The sequence below is a fragment of the Eretmochelys imbricata genome, chromosome 14 (genome assembly GCF_965152235.1).
Source record: "Eretmochelys imbricata isolate rEreImb1 chromosome 14, rEreImb1.hap1, whole genome shotgun sequence".
NCBI classification, from domain to species: Eukaryota; Metazoa; Chordata; order Testudines; family Cheloniidae; genus Eretmochelys; species Eretmochelys imbricata.
This window is the reverse complement of record NC_135585.1, coordinates 37,995,661-38,011,900: the sequence shown is the minus strand read 5'-3', so window position 1 is coordinate 38,011,900 and position 16,240 is coordinate 37,995,661. Positions and strand designations below refer to the sequence as shown.

The 16,240-nt window shown below is 47.8% G+C and overlaps 1 protein-coding gene and 1 pseudogene across 3 annotated transcripts in view; one reads left to right on the top strand and one right to left on the bottom strand.

Annotated features, from left to right (window-relative positions):
• LOC144275109 (uncharacterized) overlaps positions 1–16,240 on the top strand; it is an 807,364-nt pseudogene that overhangs the window by 688,899 nt on the left and 102,225 nt on the right. The gene's annotated exons all lie outside the window — the stretch shown is intronic.
• LOC144275110 (uncharacterized) overlaps positions 12,594–16,240 on the bottom strand; it is a 28,114-nt gene continuing 24,467 nt past the window's right edge. Inside the window, exon 2 of one of the 2 annotated variants that reach the window (XM_077834249.1) lies at positions 12,594–15,418. In XM_077834249.1, the coding sequence (XP_077690375.1) occupies positions 14,493–15,418 (926 nt within the window). In that variant the 3' untranslated portion in view covers positions 12,594–14,492. Of the gene's footprint in view, positions 15,424–16,240 lie in introns of both variants that reach the window. The other variant, XM_077834248.1, reaches the window with a different exon arrangement.

Here is a 16,240-nt window from a genome sequence, read left to right as displayed (position 1 = left end):
TTACTCTTGGGGGAATTCTGCACCACTGCGCAATACAAAATTTTAGCAGAATTAATGTTCTGTGCAGAATTTCCTTTTTCCCTTGCAGAAATGAGCTGAAGAAGTGCTGGCTTCCACTAGGGGCCACTGGACCTGGCAGAGCCCAGCTCCCCAGCTTGTAAAGGGAAGACACTGCCTGGGGGAGGGGGATGGAGCTGGAGGCTTCCTGGCAGGTGAAGTTCTCAGCACACCCTGAAGGAAGGAGGCGGCATGTAGGAAACTCCATAGAAACCCAGGACCCAGCATCAGCCTGTTTCTCCCTCTGGATCCCTGGACTCTTGGAGGCAAGGGGTGAGAGTGTCTGGACTGGTGGGGGTGGGCCTGCGGTTGGATTCTGGTGGTAGGGGATGTGGGTGTCTGGGATCAGGGGTGGGGGGCAGAGAAACAGGAACTGGATTGTCATGAGGGTTTCTTTAACTCTCTGCTCCTGTGGGAGTTTTTGTTGTTATCTGTGCTGTTACAGACATAGCTGCTGACAGGTATTTTGAAATAAATTACCAAAATAATTGAAATTGGCTTGATTATATAGTGTTATTTTGACAAATAAAATATGTAGAATTTTGCAGAATTTTAAAATATTGTGCACAGAATTTTTAAATTTTGGTGCAGAATTCCCCCAGGAATACCAGCTGTACCACAGCATCTTCCCGAAATTTGAGTTCAACAAAACTCAAACCTCTGAAATACAACAAATGAAGAGTTAAAATACACACCAATGCAACCTTAACTCTGCCCTCTTTAAGTGATGACCCAATAGTGCACATCCCTGCACTCTGCCTCTGTAGATAGTGCATGTCACTCAGGGAATAGGACACCTGACAAGTGTAGCACAGAGTCAAGAAGTCAAGAAGAGTCAGAGAAAGAAGTCCAGAGGGAGGTTCCAGGCTCCCCAAAACTAGTGGAACAAATTATTAAATAATTATTTTAGCAGCATCTAGAGCATAATAGATTTATCAGGAAGAGCCAATAGGGATTTGTCAGGAACAAATCATACCAAACCAACCTAATTTCCTTTGTTACATGGTTACTGGCCCAATGGATACGGGGAAAGCTGTAGAATGGGATATGTCTTGATTTTAATAAATTTTTGACATTGTCTTACATGACTGAGGAAATATGGTCAAGATTAAATTATGATAAACTGGGGGCACAACTGGTTGAAAGAGGATAATCAAAGAGTAATTATTAATAGTTCACTGTCAAACTGGGAGGAAGTACCTAGGGGGTCTCACAGGGGTATGTCTTGGGTCCAGTACTATTCAACGTTTTCATTAATTACTTGGACAATGGAGTGGAGAGTACGCTTATGAAATTTGAAGATGACATCAAAATGGAAGGGGTTGCTAGCACTGTGAAGGACAGAACTAGAATTCAAAACCACCTTGATAAATTAGAGAATTCACCTGAAATCAACAAGATGAAATTCAGTAAACACAAGTGTAAAGTGCTACACTTAAGAAGGAAAAATCAAATACATAACTATCAAATGGGGAATAACTGACTAGGCAGTAGTACTGCTGAACAGGATCCGGGGGTTATAGTGGATCCACAATTGAATATGAATGAACAAATGTAATGCAGTTGCAAAAAAAAAAAAAGGTTACTATCATACTGGGGTGTATTAACAGGACTGTCATATGTCCGTTGTCCCCTGGTGTGGCATCAGCTGGAGTACTCTGTCCAGTGCTGGGTGATACACTTTAAGATAAAGATGAGGACAAATTGGAAGGAGCGCAGAGGAGAGCAACAAAAATGATCAAAGGTTTAGAAAACTTGATCTATGAGGAAAGGTTAAAAAAACTGGGCATGTTTAGTCCAGAGCAGGGGTGGGCAAACTTTTTGGCCTGAAGGCTGCATCGGGTCATGATGACTTTATTTTTGATGAAAAAAATACTTGGCCTGTTTTTGAGATGGGTCCAGGAAAAAAGGAAAAATACAATTTTACCATTTTTTTAAAAAGTTTGGGTTTTGTTGATGTGACTTGATTACACTTAGAAGGACCTTCAGCGAGAGACAATAATGGGTGCCAAAGGGAAATTCAGTTTAGTGGATAAAGGCGTAACATCAACCAATAGCTGGCAGCTGAAGATGGTGAAATCAGATGAGAAATTAGGCATAAATTTTTAATAGTGAAGGTGATCAACCACTGCAACAAATTAACAATGGAAGTGGTGGACTCTCCATCTCTTGATGTCTTCAGATCAACACGGGATGACTTAATAGAAAATATCCTTTAACCAAATACAGGTTATTGGGGTCAGGATAGTGTAACTGGATTACATTTAAGGGCCTATCACATACACAAGGTCAGACTGGATGATCTAATGGTCCCTTCTGGCATTAAGCTCCATGAAACAATGAAATTTAGGATCTCATCCCTCAAACACTCACACCTGTGTTTAATATGAAGTATCTGAGTGGGTCCATTGGCTTCATTTAATCTCTGTTACTGAGAGGGTTTAAAAAAGTCTCTGAGGGTTTAGTGCTGGAGGAAAGGACTGGGTCTGTGCTATAATAAAATGATGGAAAGCCAGGATCTTTACATGCAGGAGCCGAAATGTAGACACCTAAATCCATATTCAGGTGCTTGAATAAGTGTTGGACACTCAGAACTGAACCACATTGTTGCAAGCTAACCCAGTGCTGAAACTCTGTCCTCTTACTGAGAGATCGGAACAGGGAATTGGGTCTGAACTAGTTTGTTGTTTTTTAATATCATGTCTCTAGCATTTCCCCAGAACAGCAGAGCCTAGAACACCTGTCTGCAGGGAAAGAACCAGGGAGGAACTGGGCTGCAACTAAAGCCCCTTACGAAAGCTCCCCAGACGCTCTTCTCACCCTGACAGGCTGCAGAATAACACCCACATTTTGCTTCAGGACCTCACATCCCCTGAAGAGACAGGGAAGGGAAATGGCTGCAGAGGAGCCGGTGACTTTTGAGGAGGTGGCTGTGTATTTCACCAAGGGGGAATGGACTCTGCTGGACCCCGATCAGAGAGCCCTCTACAGGGACGCCATGCTGGAGAATTCTGAGATTGTGACCTCACTGTGTAAGGATTCCTGTCCCCATGGGTATTGGAAGTTTAGAATGAGGGGGCGGGGGCTCTCGGAAGCACCTGGGTTAGCTTCTGTGCAGGATTCTTCACTGGTCCCCCAGAATCGGGGATGTTGGGTCTACAAATTTACCCTAATTGTGAGCTCAGCCGTGAAAAGTGAGTGACAGTTTATAGTCTCACAAGAGCCTATAACAACAAATGGGGATGGGAAAGGGAGACAGAAAGACTGAACTGGTCCAAAGACTGAATTGATCCAAACAAAAAGGCCTATTGATATAATTCAAGAACCATGTTAAGATCATGCCTGGTAAACGAGACAGTGTGAGACCAAAAATCAATGAACTAAAATTAGTGTGTCCGAAATTAGGCCAAATTGGTGGACAAAATAATGGGGACAGTCTTTTCCGCCCACCTCTTCCTTCTGGGGTCCTTAAAGATAGAGACTCTGAGGTAAAAAATTGGCCATTGGAGTGAGCTTCACTGTCATGGCTGCCACCCCCATCATTTCCCAGGACCCTGGACTTTATTCTAGTCCTAAAAAATGTCCTGACCACACTGGGCCAGAGAGAGGGAGCCAAATGGCATTGCCACCGGGGTGGTGGATCCTTCCCAAAAGGGGGGGAAGCAGGGGCCCCCACCCCCTCTGTGGCCCCACGACTTCTACCCAAGGCTCTGCCCCGACAAAGCCGGAAACCGCAGCGAGCCAGAAGCCGCAGACCCTACACCTAAATAATAAATAAATCAATAAATAAAATAATAAACTGGCCATCCGGATGTTTAGACTTGGAATTAGATGAAGGTTTCTAACTATCAGAGGATTGAAGTTCTGGAATAGCCTTCCAAGGGGAGCAGTGGAGGCAAAAGACATATCTGGCTTCAAGACTAAGCTTGATAAGTTTATGGAGGGGATGGTATGATGGGATAGCCTAATTTTGGAAATGTATTGATCTTAGACTGTTAGCAGTAAATATGCCCAATGGCCTGTGATGGGACACTAGATAGGGTGGGATCTGAGTTACTACAGAGAATTCTTTCCTGGGTGTCTGGCTGGTGAGTCTTGCCCACATACTCAGGGTTTAGCTGATCGCTATATTTGGGGTCAGGAAGGAATTTTCCTCCAGGGCAAATTGGCAGAGGCCCTGGGGATTTTTCGTCTTCCTCTGCAGTGTGGGGCACGGCTCACTTGCTGGAGGATTCTCTGCATCCTGAAGTCTTTAAACCATGAGTTGAGGACTTCAATAGCTCAGACATAGGTTAGGGGTTTGTTACAGGAGTGGGTGGGTGAGATTCTGTGGCCTGCGTTGTGCAGGAGGTCAGACTAGACGATCGTAATGGTCCCTTCTGACCTTAAAGTCTATGAGTCCACCTGCCCAGGGGGAGTGGGGTGGGCCAAGAGCAGGCCCCAGCCCATGTCCCCACCCCGTGGGCCCCCCACCCAGGGCAGAAGGGTCCGTGGCTCCCTACAGCTGCCTGGACGGCTCTTACCCTGACCCAGCTCCAGCCAGGGGATGGGCCCTGGAGCTGCAGCCCAGCTATGGTACGAACCGCACAGGGAGCCACAGACCTTCCATCCACCCTGGGCGGGAAGCCCGGGGGGCGGGGACACGGGCCAGGGCTGTTCTCGGTTCCCCACCCCACCCCCTGCCTGGCAGGTGGAGGGTCCACGGCTCCCAGTAGATACATGGTGGGCCCTGACTGCAACTGGAGATTTAAAAACCCAAATTTTGGTCGCTGTGTTTGAAAATCTTGGCTGAACCATTTTCCCATCCTGGCAGAATCTCTAGAGCATTTGTCTGCAGGGAAAGAACCTGGGGAGAATCAGGACATTAATTGGATTAAAGCCCCTTCTGAAACATCCCCCATTGCCCTTCTCACCTTGACAGGCTGCAGAATCACATCCATGTTTCACTGGAGATCATCCCATATTCCCAGGGGACAGGGCAGGGAAATGGCTGCAGGGGAGCCGGTGACCTTCGAGGAGGTGGAAGAATTTCACGGAAGAAGAATGGGCCCTGATGGATCCAGGTCAGAGAGCCCTCTTCAGGGTCATCATGTGGGAGAATTTTGAGAGTGTGACCTCACTGGGTAAGGATTCCTGTCCCCTCGGGTGTTAGAAGCCGGCCTCTGACCCTGCTGCTGTCTCAGGGTTGGACAACTGTCTCATGACTCAACTCTGCCAAAGTCCCCAGGGACAAGATTTTCATATGTGCTTCACCTTCATGTGGCCAGTATTCTGCCTTGGCCAGCTGTGTTAGCGGGAGGCCCCAGATGGCTAGTGCATTGGAGTTCAAAGTGCTGTCCAGAGTGGTCACATTGGAGCACTCTTGGATAGCTCTCGGAGGCCAATACCATCAATTTGCGTCCACATTACCCCAAATTCGACATAGCAAGGTTGATTTTAGCACTGCTCCCCTCGCCAGGGAGGAGTACAGAGGTTGATTTTGAGAGCCCTTTAAGTCGACGGAATAGGGTTGGTTGTATGGACGTATCCATTTTAAAATAGACCTAACACAGCTAAATTCAGCCTAACCCCATAGTGTAGACCAGGGCTAAGTTATTTGTCTTAGGGTGAAACCCAAGAAGGAACTTAGATGGTATGATGCTGAGCGTTACAGGACCCACACTGTGATCCACCAACCTGAGTTAGGTGCCAGATGTTCCTATACAATCAGTGGGGAAAGCTAGGCACCTAAAACTGTAATCCAACAAAACCAGCTTTCTAAGCAAGGACCTGCCTAGCAATCAATGGAAGATACCAACTAGCCAGATGTGTCCTAAGTCCAGGCTGCAGGAAGGAGCCTAGCTCTGCTTAGCGATTCAGGAATGGGAACCTGCCTTGGGAGATGGCTTAGGTTCCTAAGGCGTTTCTTGCAGGAATGAGCTAGGTGCTTGCCTTACTCCCCACAAAATGGTTGGAGGAGAAGATGGTGATGCCTCTCTTATAACTTTCACCATGGTGTTTTCAGCAGTCATCTGGGACAGAGGCTGATTTAAGCAATAGGTTACATACCACAGTTAGTAGTTCTGTAATTTCATATCTGAGTTCCTTCAGAACTCTGGGGTGAATCCCATCTGGCCCTGGTGACTTATTACTGTTCAATTTATCAATTTGGTCCAAAACATCCTCTGATGATACCTCAATCTGGGGCAGTTCCTCAAATGGAGATATGAACTCTGCATATACTTCACTGGAGGTCTGAGCTCTGCAGGCTGCCTTAAACAATGGCTTCCCAGTCATCTCAGTGGGGTGTTAACCCCACAGGCTGTCTGAGGGCAATGGAAATACCACGGCAGGGTGGGGTTCTTGAGCCTCCATGGGGACTGCATGGGTGACTGAGGGCTCAGTCTGACCCATACTATGTAACTCTGTAAATCCATTAGATACACAAATTGCTGTGGATTCTCTGACCCATAATGAGTCTGAAGTGGGGATGGGGATCCTGTGCAACTGAGATTCTTGGTCCTTTGTGAATTTTTGTTATTAAAGAACAAAATGAGGAGAAAAAGAGAGAAGATGGAATAAAAATTTGAGAAAGTGCATCAGCTCCCGAGAGAGGAAGACCAGCTGCTTCTGCAGAGACTGTATAAGTAGGGGCATAGCGAGCAGATCGAGGGACGTGATCGTCCCCCTCTATTCGACATTGGTGAGGCCTCATCTGGAGTACTGTGTCCAGTTTTGGGCACCACACTACAAGAAGGATGTGGATAAATTGGAGAGAGTCCAGCGAAGGGCAACAAAAATGATTAGGGGTCTAGAACACATGACTTATGAGGAGAGGCTGAGGGAGCTGGGATTGTTTAGCCTGCAGAAGAGAAGAATGAGGGGGGATTTGATAGCTGCTTTCAACTACCTGAAAGGGGGTTCCAAAGAGGATGGCTCTAGACTGTTCTCAATGGTAGCAGATGACAGAACGAGGAGTAATGGCCTCAAGTTGCAGTGGGGGAGGTTTAGATTGGATATTAGGAAAAACTTTTTCACTAAGAGGGTGGTGAAACACTGGAATGCGTTGCCTAGGGAGGTGGTGGAATCTCCTTCCTTGGAAGTTTTTAAGGTCAGGCTTGACAAAGCCCTGGCTGGGATGATTTAACTGGGAATTGGTCCTGCTTCGAGCAGGGGGTTGGACTAGATGACCTTCAGGGGTCCCTTCCAACCCTGATATTCTATGATTCTATGATTCTATGGAGGAGGAGGAGGAGAGGGGAACTTCACAGAGACTATGGAGAAAAGTAACTAAACTGTCTCAGCAAAGGTCCTCTCTGCAGAAGCTGAAATAGAGGATAAGAGATAGAGGCAAAGTGTCAGCAACTGACTGCTGAGCAGCTGAAGAGGAGATGACATCAAAGATCTCCCCCTCCTCTACCCATTCCCCATCTCTGCATCAAGGCTTATGGCCAATGCTCCTGTTGTTGATTAAATTGAATTTAGCCTCCCCCTTTATCCCCATCCCATGAGGGGCCCTCATGCTGCAGGGGGGTAATGACTGGCAGGTTAAAACTCAGGCTGCTCACAAAGCAAATATTGTGAGGTCTTGGAGTTACTATGATGCAGGTTATTAGTTCTTCCCCATCTCTCCTCCCTCTTGGACTTGCAGAAAACTCAGGCCAGGTACCTCTCCATGTCATTCATCTGGGTGGCTCTGTAGAACCCAACACTATATTCTTTGTCATGGGAAACAGTCTCACAAGAGATATGATGACTGGTTCAAGCACAAACCCTGTCAAAACAGCAGAAAACTGGGGCACAGACAAAACGTGCAGGTTAGTGAAAGAACCACTTCATGAGGGTAATCCAGAGGGTTTAAGATAAACCAGCTTGCAGGTGACAACATGGAGTCCACGGAGGAGGGTCTGTCTTCACTGCGGAGCTAATTCCAGTTATCTACTTGTGGCCACATTGAAATAACACGCAAGTTATAGTGTCCACACTGGCACTGTTCCCACTTTGCATGTCACTATGACTTCTGGTGGCAGATCCCATGACTCTCAGTACTACAGAATGATGAGTTGCTTTCCAGTTCAGGATTTTGTGTGTGGATGGATGGATCTTGAGTTAGAATAACACTCAGGTTATAACTAGAGCCAAGCCAAGTTGTGAGAGTGTAATAACTTCTCAAGAACTGTTGAACTTAGAAGAAGATCGAGTATTATTTGGATTCCTTTACAAGCAAAAGTCAGACTTAAAATGGAGCTGGATAAAGATTCCACTGTGTTTCTAACTTCACAACAGGGCAATCAGAGGCTACTTAAAACAATGAGGTTGCAGCAAACCTCAGTGCTACTAAAAACATACAGGGGAAATCTGTGGTCCCCTGGGTTTGTTACAGTGTGGGAGGTAACATCTAACAAAACAGCATATGCTAAACATCTGTGTTGTGAAGCGAACAGGTCAGATATTAAATGACAGAGAGATTCAGCTAGACCAGCAAAACAGCAGATCCCTGAAGTTAAATAAATGATGGACTCCAGTACAAAACAAATTAGCTAAACTTTTGGACAAGGAACTTTCAATGAACATGTCCTCAGGAAGACACCTAAACAGCTGCTAAGCACAAGTTCAGCAGGATGTTCTACCCCAGTGACAACCATTGAAAATATCGCACCTACTACCCAACCACAGACAGTGACTCATGACAGCACCAACGAGCCTCATATCTTTGCTTCTACTACAAGTGACCCTAGCAGCATGGAGCAGATTGACTTGGAAAGTCAATCTGTCCAGCTCCATTCACTGCACCCCGGGCAGATTGACTTTCCTGGGAGAAGGTGAGGAGTAGGGAGAGGAAAAGCCAGTTCCTGCCTCTGCCTAGTCTCCGCACTGCTGGGGGAACGCACTGCCCTGGGAACAGTGTCGGGGGGGAAGGGTGGACAGAAGATTCCCCAAAGTGGCTCCTTTGAATCTACTCCTTTCTAATATTTGGTTCAGAGACACTGTTATTGGGAAGTTAACAACATCTCAGTGGGTTTGGTACCTGGTGTGTAGTGTGCTGGATATTTAATCACAGTACTTTTGATAATAATGGATTGGTAAGGGGTTTTTTTTTAAATGTCCTTTCAAATTGAAGAGGGAGGGGTATGTAGTGTGCAAGAATTGGGTAGTTTCCCTTGAAATAATTTGCGAGCCCTCTGGTGACACACTTTGTGTTTTATGTTTTAAAGAAGCTGCTGTCAGAAACCACCCACCTGCATCAGTGTATGTACGTGGCTCAGCCTTGCATGTCTGTGTATAGAGGAGAACCTCAGAGTTACGAACATCAGAGTTACAAACTGACAGGTCAACCACACACCTCATTTGGAACCAGAAGTACACAATCAGGCAGCAGTAGAGACAAGAAAGAAAGAAAGACTAATACAGTGCTGTATAAACATAAATACTAAAAAAAAAAAATTAAGGGAAAGCAGCATTTTCCTTCTGCATAATAAAATTTCAAAGCTGTTTTAAGTCAATGTTCAGTTGTAAACGTTTGAAAGAACCATAAGGTTTTGTTCAGTTGTGAACATTTCAGAGTTACAAACAACCTGCATTCCTGACTGTTCATAACTCTGGGGTTCTACTGTAGTTACTTGTCCCGTCCCCCCCCCCCCTCCCGTCCCTCAGACGTTCTTGTTAAACCCTGGATTTGTGCTGGAAATGGCCCACCTTGATTATCATACACATTGTAAGGAGAGTGATCACTTTAGATAATCTATTACCAGCAGGAGAGTGGGGTGGGGGGAGAGAAAACACTTTGTAGTGATAAACACCCATTTTTTCATGGTCTGTGTGTATAAAAACATCCTCACTGTATTTTCCACTTTATGCACCCGATGAAGTGAGCTGTAGCTCAGGAAAGCTTATGCTCAAATAAATTGGTTAGTCTCTAAGGTGTCACAAGTACTCCTGTTCTTTTTAGTAAACACAGTTATTTGGGAGCCAGCTGTGCCCCTGCGGCTTCTCCATACTGAATTTTTGGGTAAAGAGCAAAAGACATAACTGAATATTTTTCATTTCCTGTTTTTCTCTCCTGTATTTATTTCCCCCTCCACATCCAGACCGCACCCCGCCACCCCCCCCCCCCAACCTGACAATGGTTTTCCTGAGCTGTGGGCACTGCTGCCATTGCTCTTCTCTATCCCCCCTGGGGGGGGGGCAATGTTATTCTGCAGCCTGTCGGGGCGAGAAGGGCGATGGGGGGAGTTTCAGGAGGGGCTTTGGTCCATTTCACACCTTGATTCCCTCCAGCTGCTTTCTCTGCAGACAGATGCTCCAGACTCTGCAGTGCTGGAAGAACCCTTGGTCACCTTATTGCAGCCCCGATCCACCCACTCCCACCAGGACTAAACCCCAAAAGCCATTTTTAAACCCTGGCAAGTAACAGTCCCTGAAGTTACCAAATGCTAGAAAAGAGCAGAATCGAAGGAGCCGCTCTGGGGGGCGGGGGGTCCCCTGACACGATCCCCAGGGCAGCGCATCCCCCCAGCAGCGCGGGGACCAGGCAGAGGCAGGAACTGGCTTTTCCTCTCCCTGCTCCTCTCCTTCTCCCCAAAGAAGTCAATCTGCCCGGGGTGCTGCAGGGAATGGGGCTGGGCAGGGCTGGGAGCCGGGAACCTCCCTCCCCAGATTGCTCCTGCTGCCCCTGCCAGTCTCTGCCCCCCCTCCCCTCGGGCTGGGAGACTCGGTCCCTGGCCCCGGCCGGTCGCTCTCCCGGCGCTGGCTCGGCTCCTGCAGGCGCTCAGCGGGGCAGAGCCGGGGGGGTCAGGGAGGGCGGCAGCTCTGGGACTCGCAGACCCCCGCCCCCCCGGGAGCAGAGCTGGGGCGAGGAGGGGCCGTTGGTGCGGAGTCACTTTCCTGCCCGGCCCCGGCCCTTTCCCCGGGTCTCTCCCCTCACCTGCAGGCTCCGGCTCAGGGGCTGGTGTCGGCAGAGCCCGGGGCTGCCCCAGGGGCTGGTTCCAGCCCCCGGAGAAAGTCCCCCCGGCTGGGCACAGGGGGGCGCTGGGGAAGGGCTCTCCCCGCACAGACCCCGCTGGGCAGCGGCGGCGGCTCCGCCCGGGCTCCCAAATCACCTGGAACCATGGAGGCAGCAGGAGCAGCGCCACCCTCTGAGCTGCCTGATTCAGGAAGCTCAAATTGCAAATGCCCCCTGGCTTCATGGACAGAGTTAAAGGGCCAGCGCAGCCCGCCCGTCCCCAGCCCCCGCACCACCCAGGGCCCCCTAGTGGCAGGAGCTGATGAATCCCGCTCCCCTCCTGCGCTCTGCTCTGGGGATGAAAACGTGGCCCAGGAGGCATCCACCCAGAATCTTTTCCCAACCCTGGAAATGTGTCCCACAGAGCAGCAGCCCCTGCTGCCCGCCACGGCTGTCTCTCAGCTCATCCAGAGCGATGGCTCTCTGGTCCCCGGAGCATCGCCCCAGGCTCCTGCTTCGCCCCCAGACTGCTAGGAGAAGGGAAGCAAACACTTACTCACCAGACACCCTGCAAAGGGCACCCAGATTGACAGGGCACCTTCAGCAGGGGCTGGCGGATAGATGGCTCTGACCCCCCCTCTCTGAGCTTTCAGTTCCTTCTTGGGACTCTAAAGCATCATCATGCCCCTGGCAGAGCTCTGGGAGACAAAGACTTCACACCAAACCAACAAACAAAAATATTAGGAATTTATTTGTATAAAAAGAAAAATTCAGGTAAAAATTTCAATGAGACATAAAAAACTCACCCAAAACATGAATTTCCAGAAACACAAGACCCTGCCTCACCCCATGGTCCAGAAACAAGGAGAAAATCCCTCCCAAGGCAATTATTTCAGGAATAATCCCAGTGGGTCAAAATCTCAGCTGAGCCCCTTTCTGAAAAGAGAGACAGGGGATTCCACATACAGACCTTCCTTTCCCTTCAGTAACACACTGCCCCCGACAGAGAGAGCTGGGAAGGGACAGGAGAGCATCAAATCGTTATAATAATGGATGACAAAAAGGCTGAGGAGGTTAATGCCTACTTTGCATCAGTATTCACTAGTCTGACCAGATACTTAACACAATTAACACAAACAGCAAAGGGGAAGGAATTCAAGCCAGAACAGGGAAAGAACAGGTTAAAGAATAGAGACGTTAGACATATTGAAATTGGCATGGCTGGATAGAAACTGACTCTAGACTGGGTACTTAAGTAACTAGCTGAACCAGTCTCTGAATCATTAGAGATTATCTAGGAGAACTCAGAGGACGGGTGAGGTCCCAGAGCACTGGAGTAGGGCAAACATTGTAACTATCTTTAAAAAGGGAAACAAAGAGGACCTGGAGAACTATAGACTGGTCACCCTAACTTCAACACCTGGAAAGATACTGGAACAAATTATTAAACAATCAGTTTGTAAGTACCTACAGGATAACAGGATTATAAGAAGAAAAGGAGTACTTGTGGCACCTTAGAGACTAACCAATTTATTTGAGCATGAGCTTTCGTGAGCTACAGCTCACTTCATGCATCTGATGAAGTGAGCTGTAGCTCACGAAAGCTCATGCTCAAATAAATTGGTTAGTCTCTAAGGTGCCACAAGTACTCCTTTTCTTTTTGCGAATACAGACTAACACGGCTGTTACTCTGAAACCTAGGATTATAAGAAATAGTCAACATGGATTTGTCAAAAACAAAGCATGCCAAACCAATCTAAGTTCCTTCTTTGACAGGGTTACTGGTGTAGTGGCTCTGGGAAAGCAGTAGATATATCTTGATTTTAGTAAGGCTTTTGGCACAGTCCCCTATGACAATCTCAGAAAAACTAGGGAAATGTGGTCTAGATGAAATTACTATATGGTGGGTGCAAAACTGTTTGAAAGGCCATACTCAAAGAATAGTTACCAATGGCTCATTGTTAAACTATAGGGACATATCTAATGAGGCTCCTCAGGGGTCAGTCACGAATCTGGTACTATTCAATATTGTCATTAATCACTAGGATAATAGAGTGGAGAATATGCTTATAACACTTGCTGATAACACCAAGATGGGATTTCAAGCCCTTTCAAGGACAGGATTAGAATTCAAAATGACCTTGACAAATTGGAGAATGGGTCTCTAATCAAGTTAGTAAAGACAAGTGCAAAATGGTACACTTAGGAAGGAAAAAATCATTTGCTTTCTAACTATTAGGGTAGATAAACTCTGGAAGAGACTTCCAGGGGAGGCTGTGGAATCCCCCTCATTGGAGGTTTTTAAGAACAGATTAGACAAACACCTGACAAAGATGGTCTAGGTTTACTTGGTCCTGCCTCAGTGCAGGAAATTGGACTTGATGACCTCTCGGGGTTCCTTCCAACCCAGGGGTCCTGGAACAATTTTTATAGAGGAGGTGCTGTGAGCCATTAAACTAAACTGTAAACCAGGGGTTCTCAAACTGGGGGTCAGCACCCCTCAGGGGGTCATGAGGTTATTACATGGGGGGTCTTGAGCTGTCAGCCTCCACCCCAAACCCCTTTTCCTCCAGCATTTATAATGGTGTTAAATATATTAAAACATGTTTTTAATTGGCGGGGGGGGGGGGGGTTGTCACACTCAGAGGCTTGCTATGTGAAAGGGGTCACCAGTACAAAACTTTGAGAACCACTGCTGTAAACCTTGTATATAATAGAAACCATTTCAAGCCAGGGGGTTTGGCAGCACTCCCAGTACCTATGATCCAACCCTGCATTTCTGGGATTCTATGAACACACAGTAATTACTGGCCCCTCACAACTCTCCAGGGAGTTGGAGAACTATTATCTCCACTGTGGAGATGGGAGAAATGGACACAGAGAGAGGAGGGGAAGTGACCAGCACTAGCTCACACCCAGGAGTCCTAACTCATTTCCCCCACCCCAACCCCCCAACCATTAGACCACACTCCTAAAAGAGCATCTCCTAGAGTTCCCACCTCTCTGGGGAATCTCCACCATGAAATCCCCAGTCTCCAGCAGCCCCGACCGTCCATGACTGTATAGATGTCCAATACACTGAGCAGTGCTCTGACATCCTGTTAGTTCAGATCGGCAGTTGTTACTGCCTTGTAACTACAGCCCCAGAGGGCCCCTTTCTGCTTCCCTGAATAACATTTCCGTATCCCTACCCTGAGATGCCCTAGGAGCTGCAGAGACAACTTGGACACAAACTGCAATGGGGCATTTTTTACCTCTCTTCTAAACTGGAAAGTGCGTGTAGAACCCACAGAAATGTCTCTCTACCAATCCCATCGCCTGCTCCCCTCAGACCCTGCAATCACCCAGCTCCCCAGTGTTTCCTCCTCCTTTGCCGCTGCCAACTATCCCCCAGTGAAATCAGAACCCTTCATCCACTTGCTGCCCCTACACAGACCCTCCACCGATGAAGGACATTCACTCTTTGCTTCAGGAGGGCACAGACCCATTGCCCACACAGAGTTCCTGCCACCTGCTAGCCTATGTGGAGTTTCTGATGGGACGCTAGAGAGACCTTCCCCTTGTAGCTTTTCCCACAGACAGAACATTTATAGTTTCTCTTTGCTGTGTGAGCTCTCTGATGTGAAATAAGTTCTGACCTTTGCATGAAGCTTTTCTGACAGACAGAACATTTATATGGTGTCTTTCCAGTGTGGGTTTTCTGATGTTTAATGAGGTCAGAGCTGCTAGTGAAGTTTTCCCCACACTCAAGGCAGTTAAAGGATCTCTCTGCCCTGTGTATTTTCTGGTGTGAAATGACGTGAGCCTTCCGACTGAACCCCTTCCCACACTCAGGGCAGTAATAGGGTTTTTCTCCTGTGTGTATTATCTGATGATTCATAAGGTTTGAGCTCTGCTTGAAGCTTTTCCCACACTCAAGGCATTTATAGGGTCTCTCTCCGGTGTGGATCCTCTGATGCCTAATAACAGCTGAGCTGTCACTGAAGCCTTTCCCACAGTCAGGGCAATGATAGGGCATCTTTCCAGTGTGCATTCTCTGATGTTTAATGAGGTGTGAACTCCAAGTGAACCTTTTCCCGCACTCAAGGCAATTATAGGGTTTCTCTCCTGTGTGGATTCTCTGATGTTTGTTTAGGTTTGAGCGTTCACTGAAGCCTTTCCCACATTCAAGGCAGTTATAAGGTCTCTCTCCTGTGTGGATTTTCTGGTGTGAAATAAGGGTTGAGCTCCGCTTGAAGCTTTTCCCGCAGTCGGGGCATTTATAGGGTTTCTCTTCTGTGTGCACTCTCTGATGCACAACAAGGGTGGAGCTCCGAGTGAAGGATTTCCCACACTCTGAACAGTTATAGGGTCTCTCTCCTGTGTGGACTCTCCGATGAACAATCAGGGATGAGTCATTACTGAAGATTTTTCCGCACTCAGCACATTCGTATGGTTTCCCTTTACTGCAGATTCCTGGCTGGATCAGGTCTTCAGGAAGGTCCTTCAAACCAACCCCTTGGTCAGTGGATTTACCCTGTTCTCTCTCCCATGAGGAGGCTCCCTGCTGCGCCTCTGGTCTGTGCTGATTTTCGCAGGCTTCTCCCTGCTCAGGAATCCAGGAAATGTCCCCTTCAGATCTTCCCAATAGTGTTCTCTGTGCTTCCATTTGCTCAGGATCTCCCTGCTGAGGATGATCCTCCTTGTTCTCACTCACCATCCCATCACCTGATGTGAAAGAAAGAGAATCCAGACAGGAGTCAGTCCCTGCACTTGGAAAAGAGTGCAATGAAGCAGAGAAACTGCCCGCTGGCTCAGCAAGGGTTAAAGAAGTGTTTGGGTTAAGCTAGTCCTACCTCACTATACCTGCAAACAATGCCAGGACTGGAGGGAGGATAAAAGAAGGGACCCTAGCTCTGCTGAGAGCTGAAGGGATAGTGGCCTGCCAGCCAGGGCAGCCACCTGGAAGCCAGCACTGACTCCCCAACCAAGGGGAGACTGTGAATGAATCCCCAGCACCAGAGGTAACAGACTGAGTGGACCCCAGAGACATTGTGGGCTCATCCTCACCTTGCCTGAAGGAACCTGAAATCGCACCAAGGCATTTCCCTAGACCAAAGAGGTAACCCTATGGGCAGCAAGCCACCGGCAGGTTGTACTAAAGGGGCCATGCCCCAAACTTGTAGGAAGTAGCCCAGGCAGTGGGTTCTGACTCCCTGCCGGGAGGGACACCAAACCCACCTGTTCAGGGGTTGATATACACAGGGCCATGGGCTGGGACCC